This window comes from Macrobrachium rosenbergii, chromosome 19, assembly GCF_040412425.1.
Source record: "Macrobrachium rosenbergii isolate ZJJX-2024 chromosome 19, ASM4041242v1, whole genome shotgun sequence".
NCBI lineage: Eukaryota > Metazoa > Arthropoda > Malacostraca > Decapoda > Palaemonidae > Macrobrachium > Macrobrachium rosenbergii.
Genome location: NC_089759.1, coordinates 2,566,657 through 2,589,463, shown reverse-complemented (window position 1 = coordinate 2,589,463; position 22,807 = coordinate 2,566,657). Strand labels below are relative to the sequence as shown.

Sequence of the window (22,807 nt, the reverse complement as noted above, 5' to 3'; positions counted from 1 at the left end):
TTATTATTATATTATTATTATTATTATTATTATTATTATTATTATTATTATTATTATTATTATTATTTCAGTAGATGAAACCTATTCACATGGAACAAGCACACCAAAGGGGCTATTGACTTGAAATTCAAGCCTCCAAAGAAGGTTGGTTTCAACCTCCCACCGCAGCAGATCCCACACTGCAGCAGTAACTGATCATGACGCAGAGCCAGTGGTTTTCCATCACCCTGGGCGAGACGCGAACCCACCACATCTGAGTGGCATTACACAACAACGGACCAGCTAAACTTTGAATTTTGAAATCAACCTGTGCATTGATCATGAAATCCTTCCAGCTTTTATGGTTGTCTCTGGAAAATTTTTGAACAACACTACATGATCAGTTACTGCTGCAGTGTTGGGGTATCTGCTGCGGTGAGAGCTTGAAACCAACATTTTTTGGAATCTTGAATTTCGTGTCAGTGGTCCCTTTAGTGGGCTTGTTCCATGTGAATAGGTTTCATCTGCTGAATTAATAATGTAATGAAGTATAGCAAATGAAAATACAAAGGGTACGTCAGTCGCGATCACAGTGAAGGCATAAGGGACTTGATATCTCACTGAATCAGAAGAAACAAATTTCTTTGAACTATTGTAAAAGACCATGGATGGTTATTTAAATTGCATTGAATATAGAATTTAGGCCAAAGGCCAAGCACTGGGACCTATGAGGTCACTCAGCGCTGAAAGAGAAATTGACAGTGAAAACGTTTAAAAGGTGTAACAGGAGGAACACCTCAAAGCAGTTGCACTATGAATCAGTTGTTAGGAGAGGGTTGAGGAAAGTAAGGTGGAAGAAAGAGATTATGAAAAAGAGGTACAGTAAAAGGAACGGAATGGGTTGCAGCTAGGGGCCAAAACGAGAGCAGTTTGTACACGACACATTTTCATCATGCGTGAATTAAGGTTAAAGCGAAAGCAGGAGTGTATTGACTAAGAAACATGCATATTGTAAGCTTAATCATTCAGTGTAACGAAACCAGGTGAAAAAAGTCACAGAAAAATGTCACAGGAAAAGAGTCACGGGAAAAAATTCACCGGAAAAAATTCACAGGAAAAAAGTAACGGGAAAAAGTCACAGAAAAAAGTCACGGGAAAAAAGTCACAGGAAAAGTTACAGAAAAAGTCACTGGAAAAAAATCACAATTTTGGCTAGGAAAAAAAAAACAAAAAAAGCCACAGAAAAAAGTCACGGGAAAAAGTCGCAGAAAAAAGGCACAGGAAAAAGTAGCTGGAAAAAAGTCATAGGAAAAAATTCACGTAAAAAAGTCACGGGAAAAAAGTCACAGGAAAAAGTCACGGGAAAAAAGTCAGAAAAAAAGTCATAGGTAATAAAGTCACAATAATCTTTCCTAGACAGTGACCCTCAAAAAGGGTTTTAACCCGGTATGTATCCACCGTTGCGGCGTGTTTGGTACAAGCCCGTTGGGGATTTCCGTATAAACATAAATAAAAGACCGTAAATATCATAACGATAATGGCCCCCCAAAAATATTGCAAATTTTTCCCCTGAGACTTTATTACCAGCCACCATAAATTGATGTGACTTTTTTTTTTCCTGTGGCTTATTTCCTAGCCAAATTGTGACTTTTTCTGTTACTTTTTTCCTGTGGATTTTTTCCTAGCCAGAATTGTGACTTTTTTCCCTTGTGACTTTTTTCCTGTGACTTCTTTCCTAGCCAAAATTGTGACTTTTTTCCCTTGTGGCTTTTGTTTCCTGTGGCTTTTTTGGCTTTTTTCCTAGCCAAAATTGTGACTTTTCCCTTGTGACTTTTTTTCCTGTGGCTTTTTTCCTAGGCAAAATTGTGATTTTTTTCCTGTGGCTTTTTTTGGCTTTTTTCCTAGCCAAAATTGTGACTTTTTTCCCTTGTGATTTTTTTCTGTGCCTTTTTTCCTGTGGCTTTTTTTGGCTTTTTTTCTAGCCAAAATTATTACTTTTTTCCCTGACTTTTTTCCTGTGACTTTATTACCGGCCACCTGTGTAACATCTTTGCAAGCCTTGCCTATAAGGGTTGCACTTGCGCAAAATAAAAAGAACAGTTGAAAAGATTTTTGTGTTAGAAGAAATTGTTATAAATCACTAGTTTCACTTGTTTGATGGGGGTTAAGTTTATTTTAATCACTGTCCTTTAGTCCGTAAGTTTTACACTTAATGAACATTGGGATACGAGCTTTTTATTTTTAGAGTGAAAAAATAGATAATAGAGCTAAATGACGGCCACTTTACCTGCCAGATTAACATCAACAAAAGCTCAGTTGAGCCAGGACACTCACCTGCAAAATGGTCATGGCGAACGACTGACTGCTCACCTCAGTCGCCATGATTTCAATGGAGTCGCCCACTTTGGTGTAGAGCTTCCCTGCCACAGCTGAGAGAATGGCAGCTACACTGACGAGATGGAAGATCCCCTTGAGAGAAATTGTAAAATAACTTTTTAGGGAAGCTTATAGTTTCCCAGCAGAAGAGAAAAAGTTATGAGCATCATTATTTTTAAAATTTCATTGTCATAAGTTTAGTCCCAGTGCTTTGCCAATGGCCTACACCTGGTACATTTTCATCCTTCGGGCCAGCCCTGTTAGAGCCGTTAAACAGCTCAGTGGTCTGGTTAAACTACTTTAATAACAAAATAATAATATAATTTGGCAGCAGACCCTCTTTTAAACAGGTTTTATTGAATATTATTGCTGCTTCAGCAATAATAATAATAATCAACATTCAAACAGCAGTAACACAAATGGCTTGTTTTCTGCAGGTACAGACTTTGCAGCATTTAACCAAAAGATTATTTTTTTTGAGGGGGCGGGGGTTTATCACAGTCATCCTATTCGACAGGGTGGTTTTTATAGTGTGGGGTTCCGGGTTGCATCCTGCCTCCTTAGGAGTCCATCACTTTTCTCACTATGTGCGCTGTTTCTAATAGCACTTTTCTGCATGAGTCCTGGAACTGTTTCGGCATCTAGTTTTTGCAGATTCCTTCTCAGGGATCTTGAGATCGTGCCTAGTGTTCCTATGATTATGGGGACAATTTCCACTGGCATATTCCATATCCTTCTTATTTCGATTCTCAGGTCTTGATACTTATCAATTTTTTCTCTTTCTTTCTCATCTACTCTGGTGTCCAATGGTATTTTTATTATTATTATTATTATTATTATTATTATTATTATTATTATTATTATTATTATTATTATTATTTCAGCAGATGAAACGTATTCGCATGGAACAAGCACACAGGGCCATTGACTTGAAATTCAAGCTTCCAAAGAATGTTGGTGTCAACCTCCCACCGCACCAGACCTCACACTGCAACAGTAACTCTAATCATGATACAGGGCCAAAGATTTTTCATTGCACTGGGGGAGACGCGAACCGGCAACATCTAAGGAAAAACGTGGAATTTCGCATTTTTCTTATTTTTTTACTTTAATTAGACTGGCAAAGTTGATTTCTGGCTCTCATCACTACTGAGGATTATTTTCCAGAGCTGGACAAACCCAATCTGTTTTTATGACAATATGCTTGACACTAGATTAGGGAAACTCGGTCTAATCTAAGAAAAAAAAACAATTTTCAAGTGGTTCTTCATGTTTTTGTATCAGCAAGAAGCAGAGAATTTACTTTTCCATGTGTCTTTTTTTATACTTCGTCTATTGTGTTGGCGAGTTGACAATATTTCTTGATATCCGATGACCCACAAAGAACTTCCTACCCTTCATGAGAAAGCACCACAGCATGGTAACCCGGTTATTTATTAACAAAATTTATAGTGAGCATTAAACAGTGAAAACGAATTTGATTCAGATTATTCCAAAGTTAGACCAAGAAACCTTATTTGCTCTCAATACTTCTTCGAAGATATAAATTAAATGCTAACAATGCTTGCATCCTTGTTCAACAACGTTTATCTAATGGTGTTCATATCCTTTCACTTCACCAGGTTTCGTGGTTAGAAAATTCTTGGCATTAACTGGAAGGATTTTGTTTGTCAAGAATCTCACAAAAAATATCTAGATGATGTAGATTGATGATATGTAGGTATGTACGTATGTCGAGGGTTTGTAGACTGAAGCTGTGAGTCTATGGAAAAAACTGCTACCTTTCAAAAACCCCCCAAAAAACCTGCTACCTTTCAAATACCCAAAAAAACTGCTACCTCTCAAATACCCCCAAAAAATGCTACTTCTCAAATTCCCAAAGAAAACTGATACCTTTCAAATACCCCAAAAAATTATACCTTTCAAATATATAAAAAAAAAATTGATACCTTTCAAATACCCCCCAAAAAGACTGCTACCTTTCAAACATCCAAAAAAACTGCTACCTTTCAAATACGCCAAAAAAAAGATTCTAACAAACATTTACAGACAAACAACCGCGGAAGTTTTCTTAAACCAAAGCAGTAGTCCAAACTTTGCTTTTCTTTGATGGAAAATCACCCGAAACTTTCCTACAATAACGCAAAGAGAACTAAGGACTTAAGGGTGTATCCCTTTAAGGCGAGAACTTACCACAGTACACTAGCAACAGTTCCTATTCCACTTTTCTCACACTGAAAAAATCCCCCAGATTTTCCTGAAATAAGGCGAACGAATTTGAGAAATACGAATTAATCCCTGGAAGGCAGCAAAGACGTATCATAGGCAACTCCAACAAAAGCCTGCGTTTGCTCCGCTTTTCTCTGGTGGCAAAAACGCCCAAAATTTTTCCGAAACAGCGCAAAGAAATTTGAGTTTTAAAAGTGAATCCTTGAAGGCAAAAAAGCTTACCATAGTCAAGTGGGACCTCTGCTGCCTACAGTACGTGCTCTCTTGCTGGTGTCTCAACCTAGAACGTGCTAATGATCAAGAGCTCATGATCCATCGATTCTGGTACATTGATTCCACGTTCGGCCTTCTTTTGTTCTTTTACGTTCGCTGGCTACTAAATGGACCCTGCGTGTTAGGTAGCCTGTTTCCCACGAGAGCAATATCCCCGTAGTGGGGTAGTGCCGTCAGTGCACCTCATGCGGTGCACTATAGGCATTACTTTAGGTTCTTTGCGGCGAGCCTTCGGCCCCTATCTGCAACCCCATTTCGTTCCTTTTATTGTACCTCCTTTCATAATCTCTTTCTTCCATCTTCCTCTCCACCCACTCCTAACACTTATATAATTCATAGTACAACTGTGAGATTACACTTTTCAAATCTTTTTACTCTCAATCTCTGTTTCAGCGCTGAATGACCTCTTTGGTCCCAGTGATTGGCAGTTGGCCTAAATTCTATATTCAAGTCAGTTCAGTTCAATACACTGTTTACATAATATTTGGAGGTTATAAAGAACTGATTAAAACAGGATTCCATTATTTTTTGTTTTAATTTGTATCTTTTCTCCTTACATTGAAGGTTCGTTTTACGACCAGCTCTTGTTCAAATTGCCATTATACATAACATGCAAATTAGGAAGGAGTGCAGCGAGAATCGCTTATTGATTGCTAGCGTTAAGCATACTTTCAGAGGTTCATGTTAATGGTAAGATAGCTAATGAAGTTGATTTTTGAGCAAAAATAAAATTATGAATATAAGATAGGTGAAAAACTATGGCTGGGACTCACTATATATATATATATATATATATATATATATATATATATATATATATATATATATATATATATATATATATATATATATATATATATATATAATTTATATATATATATATATATATATATATATATATATATATATATATATATATGTATGCATGCATATGTATGTATGTATATATGTATGTGTATGTTTTACCAGATATGTAAGTAATTGTAATTACCACAATGCGAGTTCGAATCTTGCTACGGACGTCAGAATTTCTTCATTTAGCTCTTCATTTGGATCCTTGGCTTTGTAGTGAAAGCTGCGTCCAAAAAAATGTAAAGGCGCTGTGGGTGTTACGATAGTACACACACACACACAGACACACATAATATATATATATATATATATATATATGTATATATATATATATATATATATATATACTGTAGATATATATATATATATATATATATATATATATATATATATATATATATATATATATATATATATATATAGCGGCAAGCATGGGGGGAAGGACAATTCCACATTCCTTTCAAAGTACGTTATTCTGCCGACGTTTCAAGACTTATTAGTCCCATTTTCAAAGCTACAAAATAAAAGAACAAACATGAAAAACAGACTCAGGTTGAAAAACAGAAAAGTTTTAACATAAAACTACAAAAAATTGAAGTACGATAGGAAGGAACAAAGTTTACCTCGAGAGGTATAAACGTGTTGACGTGGACCGAGTTTTTAGTTGGGGAACAAGCTGCTTCATGAGAAGTGATTCCAATATAGCTAGTTGGTGGCCATTCGGAGCTCTTCCTATGATTTTAAAATCTTTATAGTTGTGATGTTTGCATTTCTTTGCCTGACCTCGTATACAAGGGAATTTGGGGTTTGGTAGTCTTATACCCGTTCCGTAACACGCCTCGATGCTGAGTCTAATCTCACCTTTAGCAACCTACGGTTGGAGCCGACGTACTTCCCCAGGTTACATCTGGGGCAATTAAACAAGGAAATGACTTCTGAGGTCATCAAAGGGCGAAGGCTGTCTTTATATTTGAATAGAGATCTAATTGCCAATGGGTTATATATATATATATATATATATATATATATATATATATATATATATATATGATAATTCTCCCATGATAAAATTCAATCAATATAAGATAATTCCCTTACCCCACCCCCGACCCCTTCAGGCTTCTGCAAACTCGTTCAAAACAACGTAAGTACTCATACTTATGTTTAAGCCCGGAGTTTCCACAAGCGAAACACCACATTAAACACGTGAAAGCTTTCTGAACGTAGGAAGGAGAAAGCAGTAAAAAGATAATAATAAGGATGGATCATTTTCCTCCATTGCTGATTCTCCAAAGTCTGCTTAACGGCGGCAGGAAGTTTCGGCGCCAAAAATTTCAGCGACGGCCGTTTCAGCGCCATGGCTGGATCAGTAAAAAGTAAACGAGGCCGAAAGAAGCTCTGTCATGACGGTTATATATTTACCGTTTCGACAAAATCAAGCAAAACACAAGAGCAAGCTAAGTTTTGGCGATGCCTTGAAGATGGTAGGTGCAAGGCACGATTTCGCACGTTAGAAAGTGAGGTGGTTAAAAAGATCAACGAACATACTCATCCGCCAACAGCAGTCGCCATCGAAGTGGAAAAGGTCATAACTGATGCCAGAGACTGGCCTGGAATGACTTGTGGGCCTACAAGTACGATTATCAACAAGTGCATTGAAAAAATGCCCGCGGCTTTAGAAATGGTGACTGTTTTGATCGCTTCCACAAAGCCTCATTTAGCTTTTGATTTATTCCCTGCTGAAGATTTGGCCGTAAACTTTTAATGCAAAGGTTATACTTATCCCCTCACTGGTTTGTCTGAGGAGATGCTATCAGTGAGAACAAATGAAGATTTTATTAAAATCGTTCAATATGTATGATTTAAAAAACTTTGATAAGAACCAGTAACGCATCTACATCACATTTTCAGTGGCGTCGCTATTGGGGGGGGGGGGCGGGTCCCCACGTCAGATGTTTGGACCCCCCATTGGCACCCCAGTTGAAATTCCCTTTGTAGCTAAGCTTTAACCTTTACAGTATCTGACACATTTGTTTATAGCAAGAGTTGAAAATTAATTGAGAATTGAGCTCTATAATTTCAAATACAGGTTTACTAATCACTAATACTATTATTTTCCTTCATTCACATGGATAGTATATATATTCGAGAGTAGTATATTTTATTAATTACAGAATTGGTATATTAGTTTTGTGTAACTTTCTTTGGGCCCCCCAGAAATTATCTTGGACCCACCTAAGCGCCCCTCCGCTCCCACTGGTGGAATGCCAGCTATGCCACTGAACATTTTATGCAAAGACATTTAGAGACTGTGTCGTGAACCACGAGAAACATTTCTACATTATAATGGGCACTTAAAGTCTAACAGGCAAAACGACTTCAGAGCACAATTTTTAAGAGACACGAACTAACTTTGAAACCAGTAATGGCAATCTCACGCCAGTCAGATTGTAACCAGAGTTATCAATTAGCGTGGGAAAAGAGTTAAAATTGCTTCTCTAGAGACTCTCAAGGACAAGAACTTCGGCTCTTTAAAATAGAGAGAAAAAGCATACTTCTCCTTTCTGTTCGTTTTCAACACTGTATATACTGGAGTACAACGAAAATTTTCGGATATCTTGTGGCCCTCGATTTCAACACAATTCAGTTTGGGGATAATGTCTTTCTTGCTCTAATTGAAATATGGAGACATGTCTATATATATATATATATATATATATATATATATATATATATATATATATATAGTATATAATTAAAATATGGAGACATCCTATGTATATATATATATATATATATATATATATATATATATATATATATATATATATATATATATATATATATATATATATAAGAGAGAGAGAGAGAGAGAGAGAGAGAGAGAGAGAGAGAGAGAGAGAGGTTTCTTCCTCTGATAGGAGGAATCAACCCTCCGTTAGCTGGGACTAGGCCTTTTTTTGTACTAAAACAATGTCTGATTTTAAAGAAAATATTGGTTTATTTTACCGTTCCATTATTCTAACATCCAAGAAATTGTTGTATTGAAAAAAAAAATATTCATGAAATATTTGACGTTCGTCTTTATTCTTCAATTCGATATTAAATATGAGAGAGAGAGAGAGAGAGAGAGAGAGAGAGAGAGAGAGAGAGAGAGAGAGAGAGAGAGAGAGAGAATGACGATGTCAGGCTACAGATATATTTAAGAATATGACTATGTCCAAATATGAACAGATTCAATCAGTACTGAAATTATATAACGAATGAAAGTCGAAATTTTGTGAATAATAATGTTGAAAAAAATGAGTAAATTAACAATAATAACAATAATAAAACATCATCTTCAGGGTGAGATATATCGCATCTTTTTACCTAGCCGAAATCCTTTGTTTGTTAATCGCTCCAAATCGTCATTATTCTTACTGTCACTCTTACTACCTCTTATTATCATTTCCGTGAATAAAATACCTATTAAAACCTATGGAAGAACTCAAGAAACAAATCTACTGCTTCTGTATCGACCGCTCGTTGTCAAGTCAGCTTGAGGGTCCGTGAGAGAGTAAAGAACGCTTCCAGTTTCCGTCATCCTTGGCTCTCAGGCAGAAAAATAATAATTAAAAAAAAACTGTCGTTGGAATAACAGGGAAGGGAAGGTTTAGTATCTGTTTGTTTAGGAAAGTGGGAACATCGAAGTCTTACGTACTTTAACCGGTTAAAGAGTGATTTATATTGTTTACAATTTCTCTCTGGGTCTTCATATTAAGGTGAGTTTTAGTGGTGTGTATAATGTTGTCTGTATCACTTGAAATATTAAGTTGTGCGTGTAACTCCTAGCTGACTTGGTGAATGCAAGATAGTGATTTGCAGGAGGAGCTAGTAGCTGATATGGTGAATGCAAGATAGTGATTTGCAGGAGGAGCTAATAGCTGATATGGTGAATGCAAGATAGTGATTTGCAGGAGGAGCTAGTAGCTGATATGGTGAATGCAAGATAGTGATTTGCAGGAGGAGCTAATAGCTGATATGGTGAATGCAAGATAGTGATTTGCAGGAGGAGCTAATAGCTGATATGGTGAATGCAAGATAGTGATTTGCAGGAGGAGCTAATAGCTGATATGGTGAATGCAAGATAGTGATTTGCAGGAGGAGCTAATAGCTGATATGGTGAATGCAAGATAGTGATTTGCAGGAGGAGCTAATAGCTGATATGGTGAATGCAAGATAGTGATTTGCAGGAGGAGCTAATAGCTGATATGGTGAATGCAAGATAGTGATTTGCAGGAGGAGCTAATAGCTGATATGGTGAATGCAAGATAGTGATTTGCAGGAGGAGCTAGTAGCTGATATGGTGACTGCAAGATAGTGACTTGCTGATTTGCAGGAGCAGCTAGTAGCTGATATGGTGAATGCAAGATAGTGATTTGCAGGAGGAGCTAATAGCTGATATGGTGAATGCAAGATAGTGATTTGCAGGAGCAACTAGTAGCTGATATGGTGAATGCAAGATAGTGATTTGCAGGAGGAGCTAGTAGCTGATATGGTGAATGCAAGATAGTGATTTGCAGGAGGAGCTGATAGCTGATATGGTGTATGCAAGATAGTGATTTGCAGGAGCTAATAGCTGATATGGTGTATGCAAGATAGTGATTTGCAGGAGGAGCTGATAGCTGATATGGTGTATGCAAGATAGTGATTTGCAGGAGCTAATAGCTGATATGGTGAATGCAAGATAGTGATTTGCAGGAGGAGCTAGTAGCTGATATGGTGAATGCAAGATAGTGATTTGCAGGAGGAGCTAGTAGCTGATATGGTGAATGCAAGATAGTGATTTGCAGGAGGAGCTGATAGCTGATATGGTGTATGCAAGATAGTGATTTGCAGGAGGAGCTAATGTCTAATATGGTGAATGCAAGATAGTGATTTGCAGGAGGAGCTAATGTCTAATATGGTGAATGCAAGATAGTGATTTGCAGGAGGAGCTAATAGCTGATATGGTGAATGCAAGATAGTGATTTGCAGGAGGAGCTAATGTCTAATATGGTGAATGCAAGATAGTGATTTGCAGGAGGAGCTAATAGCTGATATGGTGAATGCAAGATAGTGATTTGCAGGAGGAGCTAATAGCTGATATGGTGAATGCAAGATAGTGATTTGCAGGAGGAGCTAATAGCTGATATGGTGAATGCAAGATAGTGATTTGCAGGAGGAGCTAATAGCTGATATGGTGAATGCAAGATAGTGATTTGCAGGAGGAGCTAATAGCTGATATGGTGAATGCAAGATAGTGATTTGCAGGAGGAGCTAATAGCTGATATGGTGAATGCAAGATAGTGATTTGCAGGAAGAGCTAATATTTAACATGGTGAATGCACAATTTTAGATTACAAGAGTTAAGTAATAGCTAATATGGCGAATACATATCATGACACGAGTAACTGGCAGTATGGTGAATGCCCAATATTAAATATACTAGTAAAAATGTAGCTTATACCCATGAGATTGATTCCTTTTTGGATTTCAGATTCCTGGACTACAGTGTAGTAGTTGGACTTACATTTAACTTATCCATCTCAAGACTCCAATGGTAACTATTTTGCTCCCAAAATCTAGAGGTAAGAAGCATTCTTCTTTTAGTGTATTCGAAACCAAACTTAACATAGCAAGCTCGTCCTCCCCCTTCAGGGGGGGTGCCCCTGATGTGGGGAGGATCTCCTGTTGACGTACAATAGACTCCGGTCTATTGTACGTCACGAAGGGGGCTTGCTATCCTTAAACTCTAAACTGTAAACTCAACTTTAAAACTCAATATCTGGTAAACTAATTGTACACAAGGCCCATAATTATATTTTCATAACGTAACTTGAAAACTTGTTTGAAAAAGCTTCAAATTTTTCACGACAATTTCTTAACAGTAGGTTCTTAAAATTTCAAATGTTTTGGTTTTTCCAGTGCTTAGTCTGGAGCATATATTAAAGCCTTTAATATTTATAATTTTGACTATTACGCAATTTTTCAAAATACCATATAAGAGGGCCAAGTTATTAAAAACTCAATATTAGGAAATGTTTAAAATTAATACTTTTGACTTAATCAATTAATCATAGAGGTTCAAGTTATAAACTCAATATTAGGACATTTTTTTCTGATATAATTTTTTTCGCAGGTTTTGCTGGTCTGAAAATTAATAGCTACAATGGAAGCACTGTAAAAGAGATGAGTTTCTGGACTGAAATGGTGTAGAATCTGGCTTATCGGCTTACCCCTCGCTGAAAATTCGTACTGGCTTACGATGCGATATTCACTACGGTACGAGTAATCTAAAGAGTTTGTAAAAAAGTTTGTGAATTCAAACGAATGTAAAATAAACTTCTAGTGCGTAACTGTAGTGATGTGAGGGCACGAATAAAAATAAATGAATATTAGCGAGCTTCAAAATCTTTTAACCTGGTAAGATGTATACAAAACAATGTGCATATGGTAAAGTTTATTATTGTGTAATTGAACGCACATACGTATAAACAATGTATATATACAGGTGGTAAAGTTATGGGGTAAAGTTATATGTAACTGGACGCACTGTTTTTCATGTACAGACGACGAAGTAAGAGTTTGAAAGTTAATGATTCAAAAGTTAATGATTTTAACCAAAAAGTTGACCATGAGCATAAGTCCTTTACCAAGGAATGGGATCTCGCCAAACAGGTTTGATGGTTACAAAGGCTAAACTTACTTTCCCAAGCACTAAGGATCGAAAATTTAGTTTTTCCCTATGTTCGTTAACTTATGTAATGCGTATGTATAGATGCTTACAAGAAAGTTACTTTCATAAGTATAGATGCTTTCAAAGTTAAGTTTGGCAAGTCTTAAATTTCAGTCGCTCAGACCGTGAAGGTGTTATTAACGGGTACTGTCATAACCTCTTGATACCTTCCAAGAGGCAGTCTCTTGTCAGCTAGACAATATTTTCTTAGTTTCTGAAAGTTACTAAAAGCGAGCGAGCGCTCGGAAATCGTTAGCTCAGCCTTAACTGGCTTAGTCACTGGATCATGGAAAGAGGAACTTTCTCAGGCATTGAATGATATACAAAATCAAACCTAAGAACTGAGGTTGATCGCAATCTATCACTGATCGGTTTCTGAAGTCATTGGCACCTAATTCATAGTCCCCCATAGGTGCACTATAGGCATTACTTCAGGTTCCTTGCAGCGTCCCTTCGCCACCTAACTGAAACGCCTTTCAACCCTTTTCTGTACTTCCTTTCATGTTCTTTCTTCATTCTTGGTTTCCACCCTCTTCTAAAGATTGTTTCATAATGCAACTGCGAGGTTATCCTCCTGCTACACTTTTGTAACCTCTCGCTACAAATTTTCCTTTCATCGCTGAATGATCTCGCAGGCCCCAGCGCTTGACCTTCGGCCTAAATTATTCCATCTTATACTTATTCATAGTCTGTTGGTTGAGAAGGATCTATAAGGTCACATCGAGCCTCCTAAACTTCTCTTACTGGACCCTCACTATGGCAAGGTCCTTTTTGCCGGCGTGTGGAAGGCCTTATCAAACCAAACCATGATTATTACTGGTAACTTGAACATTTCTAACCTTAGATGAGAATAGATTTAAACACACGACTCTCTCAAAAATTGTGCCCCGTCCAGAGAATTCGGGATTATTAGGCCGTATCATTTTCGGCCGTGAACCTGTTAGGCCGTCATAACTTGAGGCCATATGAAGTTTAGGCCGTGTTTAGTAGGTTACTAACCCTTCGGGGATCAAAGTACTATATACACCCATTTCGGCCGTTGGTCAGTATGGATGTTACGGCCTAAATGACACTGGACCGACGCGACCAGGGCCCGCTCTGGATAAGTGTTCTGAGGGATCAGAAGCGTTAGTGTTTTATTTCATGCAGGCGTTGAACCGTAACTTTGTAACGAATTGTGTAAAATTCGTTAAAATCATGATTCGTACGCTGTGAATCGAGAACTCAATCTACAGAAATTAAAGTTGGCACTGGTTAAGTTTAAAAATGTTAGTATGGTTGCGGGCGGTATAATCGCAGCATTACTAATTACACCATAGATTAATGGCAGATAACAGCTGGCTGCCACGAGGTGTCTAGTTTGGTGAGGAAGAAAGCATCGTTTAGTGGAGGCTCCAGTGTGGAATTTCATTAGTACTGGTTGTAGGAAAAAATTCAAACATTATTTTCAATGTGTACTAATTACTTAGATTAATTACAATTTAACTCACACGGTTGTAGAAGCAGTTAGCCATGGTTAAAGTGGACAAATAAAAGCTTATAAAAACTACTAGATTGAATCAAAATTATTTGATCATGTTTCCAAGTTTATCGCTAGTAGTACGCCACAGCGTAGCCTATGAAGCCTTGTAATTACAGTAACTACGCTTCGGTAATGTCTGAAGTCACTTGCTTCGAGGCACGAACGAAAGTTGCTCCCGCTTGGTAGTTGATTTTTAGCGACAATCATGCAGTGATTTTGCAGCCCCAAAGCAGTGTCCCCGTTGGGGGGTATTGTCATCATTGCACCTCACGCGGTGTACTGTAGGCATTACTTAAAGTTCTTTTCAGCGTCCCTTCGGCCCTAAGCTGCAACCCCTTTCATTCCTTTTACTGTACCTCCATTCATATCCTCTTTCTTCCGTCCTACTTTCCACCCTCAACCTAACAACTGTTTCGTAGTGCAACCGCGAGGTTTTCCTCCTGTTATATCTTGGAAACCTATACTCTCAGTTTTCCTCTTCGCTGAAGGACCTCATAGGACCCAGAGCTTGGCATCAGGCCTAAATCTCCTATTGCAAAGCAGGGCAGATTTTGGAGAAATACAAACTGAGGAAGGGATAGGATTCAAAAGTATCTTTAGCAAGCTTAAAAAAAAAATCCTTGTTACTGGTATACTCTACATTCCCGTAATTGAATAGAATTGAATATAGAATTTAGGCCAAAGGCCAAGCACTGGGACCTAGAGGTAATTCGGCGCTGGAAAGGAAATTAAGGGTAGGTTGGTCTGGAAGGTGTAACAGGAGGAAAACTTCGCAGTTGCACTATGAAATATTTGTTTAGAGAGGGTGGAAAGTCATATGGAAGAAAGATAATATGAACGGATGTACAGTTAAAGGAATGAAGAGGTTGCAGCCAGGGGCCGAAGGGACGCTGCAAAGAACCTTTAGCAATGCCTACAGTGCAACCCGTGAGGTGCACTGACGGCACTACTCCCTAAGGGGTACGTTCCCATAATGGACAGAGCATTGATACCATTAAAAAGACTCAAAATTTGCTATAAGGGACAATAAAATAAAGCAGCGTGTTCTCTACACGACTGTTTTCCTGATAAACGCTTAGATCGGTGTGTCTGAACGGTAATTTGACAGGAGAGCTAAGCTGTACATTGCCACCAGCTCAGCCCATGAAATCCCTTTGTTGGGTCGAGATTAAAACTACATAAGATGGTCTATTTTTATGAGGGTACCGGCAAAATATTATTGTCTTCCAGTGAAATGAGATATTTCTGAAGACAACTCAGCCTATGTCATCCCTTGTGAATTTAGAATGCCCGGAGTAAACAGGTAACTTGGGGTTCCGGAATAACTTGTAATTAGTGATTAGGTGGTTCCAGAAGGCTGTAAAGGCAACTAACCTTTACGGAAAGGAACTGTTAATGCTTACTGCAATATTACAGTAGTTTTAAAAAATTTAATAAAATTCAGTAGCATGTGTGACATAGTTTAGCTGAAATGGAGAGAGAGAGAGAGAGAGAGAGAGAGAGAGAGAGAGAGAGAGAGAGAGAGGGTGGTTAAGTGAACGGAGCAGAGTGTAGTATAGGCTGGTGAATAAGGGACCAATCTGAAAGTTTTCGATGAACTGCTGAGAACGGATGATTTGTGCAGATATCCAGGAGTCAATGCAGTGGCTGATAGAACGGGTAGGCTAAGAAATAGCTAGAAAGAAGGGATATGAAGATATATATCGTGGTCCTTAAAATCCGGGAAATTCGAATGTCTGTGAAGACAGGTATTGTGGAGGCAATGTCTGTAAGGATCTGGTCTGACAAGAAGCTAATGACCTTTTCTGCCCCCTAAAGATTCGTCGAAGGATGAATTAGGTCTACGAGTTTCTATAGACTTGGCAGAAATCGATCTTATAAGATAATAGTTTATATTATTATGTATTTATGAATGATGTATTATATAGATGATTATGATAACAACATTAAAACATTTCATTTTTTCCAGAAATGTTTGTCCTAGAAGCGTTCCAGTCACGTGACCTGTGGATTCAAGGTAAAGTATTTTACTGTTTACTCAATCTCTGATGAACACCAATTACCCTTCAGCCTCTAGGTGCATCCACTTTTCAGCCTTTTTCTTCACCTCCACCTTTGCTTTCTTTCTTCATTCCCGCTGTCCAGCACCTCCAACTGTTGCTTCTACGCAGTCATAAGCTCTGAATAGCCGAAAGTGCACTCTAGTGCTTTGCTAGACAACCTAAAATCCATTAAAAAAGAGACTTCACTTAACTTAAACTGACATACCAGTTAACCCAGAGTTTCCGTCTAAATAATAATTTGAATATTCGTAAATTATATATATATATATATATATATATATATATATATATATATATATATATATATATATATATATATATATATATATATATGTGTGTGTGTGTGTGTGTGTGTCTGTATAGATAGATAGATAGATAGATAGATAGATAGATAGATAGATAGATAGATAGATAGTTATACAGTACAGGGGCAAAAAGTAACGTATGCAGACTGACAAATAATAATTGAATGAAAAAAAGTGCATAAACTCTCAATAAAAAAGAAAGTTTCTAGATATTTCTTCTAATCAAATCCATTTGTAACTTACAATGTTTGGACAAATCCAGTTTTGATTACAGTAATTCTTTGCGAAATTAACGGATTAACAATTATCCAAGGAGTTATTCGCGTTGTTCTGTATATGAAATCGGAAGAAATTACGTCTGGGCAAATGGCATCACTTTTAATTGTCAAACCAGTCAAATCTTGAAAACGAGAGTTTAAAAAAATCATTTAAAAAATTAAATAGAGCGCATTTCTCTCCAAAATTCAGATCATTTAACCAACACACATCTAAATTAATCATTTTATTCAAACCATTTTCCTTACTCGAAAATCAGGTTAAAAATCATCAAACGTAAAATTTAGAGTAAATAAACTAGTAAAAACTGCGCCGAAGTTTCTTCGGCTCATTCGAGTTTTCTGAACGTCGTATAATCGAGGCCACCGAAAATAGATCTATCTTTCGGTGGTTTCGGTATAATGCTGTATGAGCCGCGGCCCATGAAACTTTAACCAAGGACCAGTGGTGGCCTAGCCTCTATCGTTGCCAGACGCACGATTATGGTTAACTTTAACCTTAAATAAAATAAAAACTACTGAGGCTAGAGGGCTGCAATCTTGTATGTTTGATGATTGGAGGGTGGATGATCAACATACTAATCTGCAGCCCTCTAGCCTCAGTAGTCTTTAAGATCTGAGGGCGGACAGAAAAGTGCGAACAGAAAAGTGCGGACGGACAGACAAAGCCAGCACAATAGTTTTCTTTTCAGAAAACTAAAACTAAAAACTGAATCCTCTTACTGAAAAATCAAGATGATACGTTCATTTTATTAAAACAGGATAAACAAGACGATTTAGAATTACCCCCAGGACGCCCTACACTGTAAAAATTAGTGACCAGTATTCGTAAATTGTCCATCTGATTGCTGGCCTAGTTCAGTGGGCCACGGGTCCTTCAGTGATATTGAAACAACTGATCCCATCACACTGATTGCCTGAGGAACGAGTATTTTGAGAGTGAAAATGGACAATGTTCTCTATCCATCCCTGAGTTTCAGCTCTGTAAGAAGTTCTCGCGAGCAGATATGTCTCAGTTTTTTTTTTTTTATCTAATTATTCATTAGTCTCCCTTTTAATTTTCTGTCGTAGCTGTAACGTAAAACAACATATATGCAAGTTAAGGCCTGTCTACACTAGGACACATTGTTTGGAAACAGAGTTTGCAAACAGTGTCTTGGATATTATCTGCAGACAGTTTCTTGCAAACAGCCTGGAAACTGTTTGCAAACAATGTTTCCTGTCCAGACCTCAGTTGTCGTCAGGATGCAGCAAACAAACTTTCCTAGTGTAGACAGGCCTTTGGAGCCACATCTGACAACATGTTACCTCGCTGGCGGTCGAGGGATCGCTGAGATTCTTGCTGATAATCTTCTAATTTATCTTCTAACTTATCAGTCTCAGTTGCTGAGTTAATCTTATTGATGTCAGGAATAGAGAGAGTTCAGGTGTTTAGCATACGTCAGGTTGTGTTACAAGACATTTATAGCATTACTTGTATGTTTAATTTGTGTACACGCGCCACACACATACACACACATATACAGTATATATATATATATATATATATATATATATATATATATATATATATATATATATATATATATATATATATATATATATATATATGTATATATATATATATATATATATATATATATATATATATGAATATATATATTATATATATATATACATATATATATATATATATATATATATATATATATATATATATATATATATATATATATATATATATATATATATATATATATATATGAATATATATATTATATATATATATACATATATATATATATATATATATATATATATATATGAATATATATATTATAGTAGATATATATATATATATATATATATATATATATATATATATATAATGTGGGCCTTTAACGATCGCAAGCGATCTCACCCCTGGGGCATCCTCGCCAACAGAGCTTCTTTGAATGGGGGTTTATTTTTGCCAGGGGTGGACCCTTCCCCATTCTCAGCTCCATCAGCTAGCCAAGAGAGATGAAATCCTCAGTTTATATGACCCTACATCATGTGACGCCTGCCAGTCAGTGAAGAACTTCCAGATCATTCCTCTGCGATTGACAGAAAACAGGTGATTTCTTGACAGTCCAAAATGCAGCCATTTCTCTGCTCAATGTTGGAAACTTCTGGTTCCTTGTTGACATCCACAATCCAATCAGTCCTCTGCTACAGACAGGAAACTTTCGATCTCCAAATCCCACGACGTTGAAATACAGCGACTCCTGGCGGTGAGCCCTTCTAGGTCTTAGTGCCCCTGCCATACTGGGATCAAGTATTTTGCATATATAAAAGGCATGGAACTTACGGGTTTTTACGCCGCGCCAGAGGTTGCCACTGGAGTATATGCAAGAATTTGATCCAATATGCATTGCACAACCCATATTTTGCATATATAAATGGCATGAAACTTACGGGTTTTTACGCCGCGCCAGAGGTTGCCACTGGAGTATATGCAAGAATGGGAGCCAGTATGCAATGCATAACCCAATTCACATATGAGGTGGGCATGAAACTTACGGGTTCTTACGCCGCGCCAGTGGTTGCCTTCCAAGCATATGTGAGTGGGCATTGATACCCCATCCCGAGGGTATCATGTGGCAGGAGAGAGGGTGCACAACAGTCCAGTCTTCAGGCACTTACCGCCAGTCTAACCAGCCTCTGTAGTCTCTTCATCGCCCAGAGATGCTTCCACAGCTGTAGCCAGGAATGATTTCCATCAAGTTTTCCCAACGTCAAAGTGTCCTGTCTTCTTTCTTCTACAAGCGAACCACCCGTCTTCCTGAAATCGCAGAGTCCTCACGTGACAGAATTTATCTTGTAAAGATTTTTGACCATTTTAGAGTCTTGCTCCAGTCTTCGGAGTCTGGATGCAGATTCCAGCCTCATTTTTTTATGAACTTCTTCAATATTTATGGGCTTCTTGACTGCTGGAGTTTTAGCCAGGGCTTTTGAGCGTGTCTTGGTGCCAGCTGAAGGTTGCTTCTGAGCCCTGGCTTGATGAAGCAGTTCCTCAATATTGTCCATTTGTCGGTAGAGGGCCTTGCAGTTGATCTGAGGTTTCCTCAGACATCGAGTTTCATCCAAAGACTTTGTCTTTTCATCTTTCCTTTCTGGGACAGACTGTTCTTTAGGCGCCATTTTAACAACATTCCTCCTTTCATGGAACACTTCCTTTTCCTTCGCTGTTCCATTCGCCTTTTCTTCTTTAAGCATTTTGACACTCGTTTCCAAGGATCTGATCTTCTGATCCTTTTCGAAGTTCTCTTGTTGGAGTCTTTCAATTTCTACTGTCGCCTCCAGCTTTTCAAACTCCATGATCTCCAATTCCTCTTTTGTCTCAGCCAGTTCGAATTCCAGCTGGACTGTCCTTCTCGTCATTTCATTCATCTTTCCATTTATCTTCTCTGTTACAACACTTTTCGTTTCTTTCAGCAGACTGATGACCACCTTTTGTTTCTGGGAGCACTCATTCTCCAGTCGGAGGCTCTCCCTATTCCTCTGAAAGTTCTGTTCTTCCAGTTTTTCTACGTCCTTCTTTGTCTGTTCCATTTCTTTTTTGCATTGCTCGAGCTGTTGCAAGTTTTCCTCAGCTCTCTGTTTCTCAGTGTTAAGAACTTCTAATTTGTCTACTAAACCGTTTATCCTTAGGTCTTTTTCCTCATTTTCCTTCTGCAGATTTTCAACGTGATTTTGTTTCAATCTGTTCTCTGCTCGGAGTCTTTCCAAGTCTTCGCTTAGCTTGTTTAGTTGGATGTGGGTCTTGTTTCTGTCGCTTTCCATTTCCTTCAAATTGCGATTCAGCGTCTCTTTCTCCATCTCGAGAACTACGGCCGTACTTTCTAATATAATTAGAGTTGAGTCTTTATCCTCATTCTCCATTATTAGCTTCTCTGTGTCTTTAGCCTTGAGTGCTATTTCTTTTCGAAGCTTTTCCATTTCGGCAGGCATTGAGGAGATTTGTGTTTCCTTTTCTTGGATGAGTCGTTGCAGGTCTCTCATGTCTTGTTCCTTCTTCATTCCTCCTTCAGTTAACCCCTCTACCTTCTTTTTTAGTTCTTCTATTATCAGAGCCTTCTCTATATTCTCTTTCTCAAGCCTTAAGACGTTTCCATTTTCCTTAATAGCTTCCTCTGTATTTTGACCGATTAAATGGAATATTTCTTCCCATTCAGAATCGTATCCTTCTTCACTATCTGAAATATCGTCTTCTCTGTTTGAATCATCGTCTTCTTGACAACCTGAACTATCGTCTTTACAGTCCGAATCATTGTCTACCATATCTTGGTCCTTGTCAGTTCCAGAATTCTCCGGACGCCCAGAGTCGTCCAGAGCCATGAAATAGGTAAAGAATTTAACAATATATATATAATCATGAAGCTACAAATGTTGTTTAATATCCAATTCACGCTACTTCGGGAATATCCCCGATGGGGAATTGTCACCGAAGGGGAATTTTATAAGTGATAAATGGATCAGCACCGCCGGGTCCCGATCCTCAGTGGTTTGACCGTCGACTGGAGTTGGAAAGTATCGTGCCGAGGGGTCGGGACACGGCGGTACTGATCTACTTATCACTTATAAAATTCTCCTTCGGTGATAATTCCCTACCGGGGATATTCCCGAAGTAGCGTGAATTGGATATTAAACAACATTTGTAGCTTGACGATTGTATATAAATCACGGTGTGATAAAAATTTCATATATATATTTATATATATATATATATATATATATATATATATATATATATATGTACGTATGTATGTATGTATGTATATACACACATACATATATACATATATGTACATAAATATATATATATATATATATATATATATATATATATATATATATATATACACATACACATACATATATACATATATGTATATAAATATAAACACATATATGTATGTATATATATATACAGTATATATACATCTTTTAAAGAGATACAGAATACATAAAAAGTATTTCAAATATCGTTTACCGATAATTTCCAACTTATTATGAGAAAGGATTATTATACGGTACAGACTATAATCAAGGCCGCCGAAAACAGATCCATCTTTCTGTGGTCTCGGTATAATGCTGTATGAGCCGCTGCCCATGAAACTTTAACCACGGCACGGTGGTGGTCTGGAATAACAATTATCTAAAGCATTATTTGAGGTGTTCTATATAAGAAATTACGTCTGAGTAAATGGCTACATTTTTAACTGTCAAATTAGTCAAATCTTGAAAACGAGATTTTTTTTAAAAAATCAATATAAAAATCAAATACAGCGCATTTCTGTCCAAATTAACTAGAATTTACCTAGCATACATATGGATTAATCATTTCATATAATCATCATCATTACTCGAATATAAAATAAAAAATTAATAGTAAAATACAACGAACTAAAATTGACTAGTTCCTTATACTTAGGTCTGTCACTAAAAATTGCTGCGTTCGTTTTCTTTAATAAGATTAAAAGAAAACGATAACATTTCTAATAGTAAATAAATCTATATAATTTTTTTTTCATTTATGGTTTGAGATATCTTAATTTTAATTCTGCTTTATATATAGCGGCGTAGCCGAGGGGGATGGTGAGGGGGGCCATGCCCCCAATTGACATTAAATATCTGTATTAATTAAAATGAAATTACAAGCATTTTTCAAGACTGCTGATATTTTTTCGGTGAAAAAATGGCCAAATTTGATTTTTGCGTTTACGTGCATTCGTTCAACTCTTCTTCTACACACACACAAACACATACATACATACATACATATGTATATGTATATATATATATATGTATATATATATATATATATATATATATATATATATATATAATTTATATATATGCGTATCCCAAATGGGTGTGCGTATATGTATGTCTGTAGCCTACGGATGAATGTATGTAATGAATGTAGCCAATATATATTTTATTGTGATCTCCCGATATATTCACATTTTTTGCATTTTGGCTTGATGTCGGTTTCGAGAACGTTTTTTGAATTTCCTAGTTTATTATCCTTTTTTTCTTAATTCTTGGAGACACACTGAGAATAGACGCTTCCAATAAAGATTAAAGACCAGGACAGTAGAAGTTCCCCAAATAAGTGGGAAAAGGGA

At 37.1% G+C, this 22,807-nt stretch overlaps 2 protein-coding genes across 3 annotated transcripts in view; one reads left to right on the top strand and one right to left on the bottom strand.

The window, feature by feature from the left end:
- The first annotated feature begins 9,323 nt into the window (after positions 1 to 9,323).
- Positions 9,324 to 22,807, top strand: part of LOC136848557 (uncharacterized) — a 35,925-nt gene continuing 22,441 nt past the window's right edge. For both annotated transcript variants that reach the window (XM_067120840.1, XM_067120841.1), the window contains exons 1-4: positions 9,324 to 9,473; positions 11,231 to 11,321; positions 11,873 to 12,015; positions 15,961 to 16,008. The gene's annotated coding sequence lies outside the window, so the exon portion shown is untranslated. The remainder of the gene's footprint in view (positions 9,474 to 11,230; positions 11,322 to 11,872; positions 12,016 to 15,960; positions 16,009 to 22,807) is intronic.
- Positions 19,476 to 21,014, bottom strand: LOC136848392 (paramyosin-like). The gene has a single exon (XM_067120687.1). It carries the CDS (start codon positions 21,012 to 21,014, stop codon positions 19,476 to 19,478), a length of 1,539 nt encoding a protein of 512 aa, XP_066976788.1.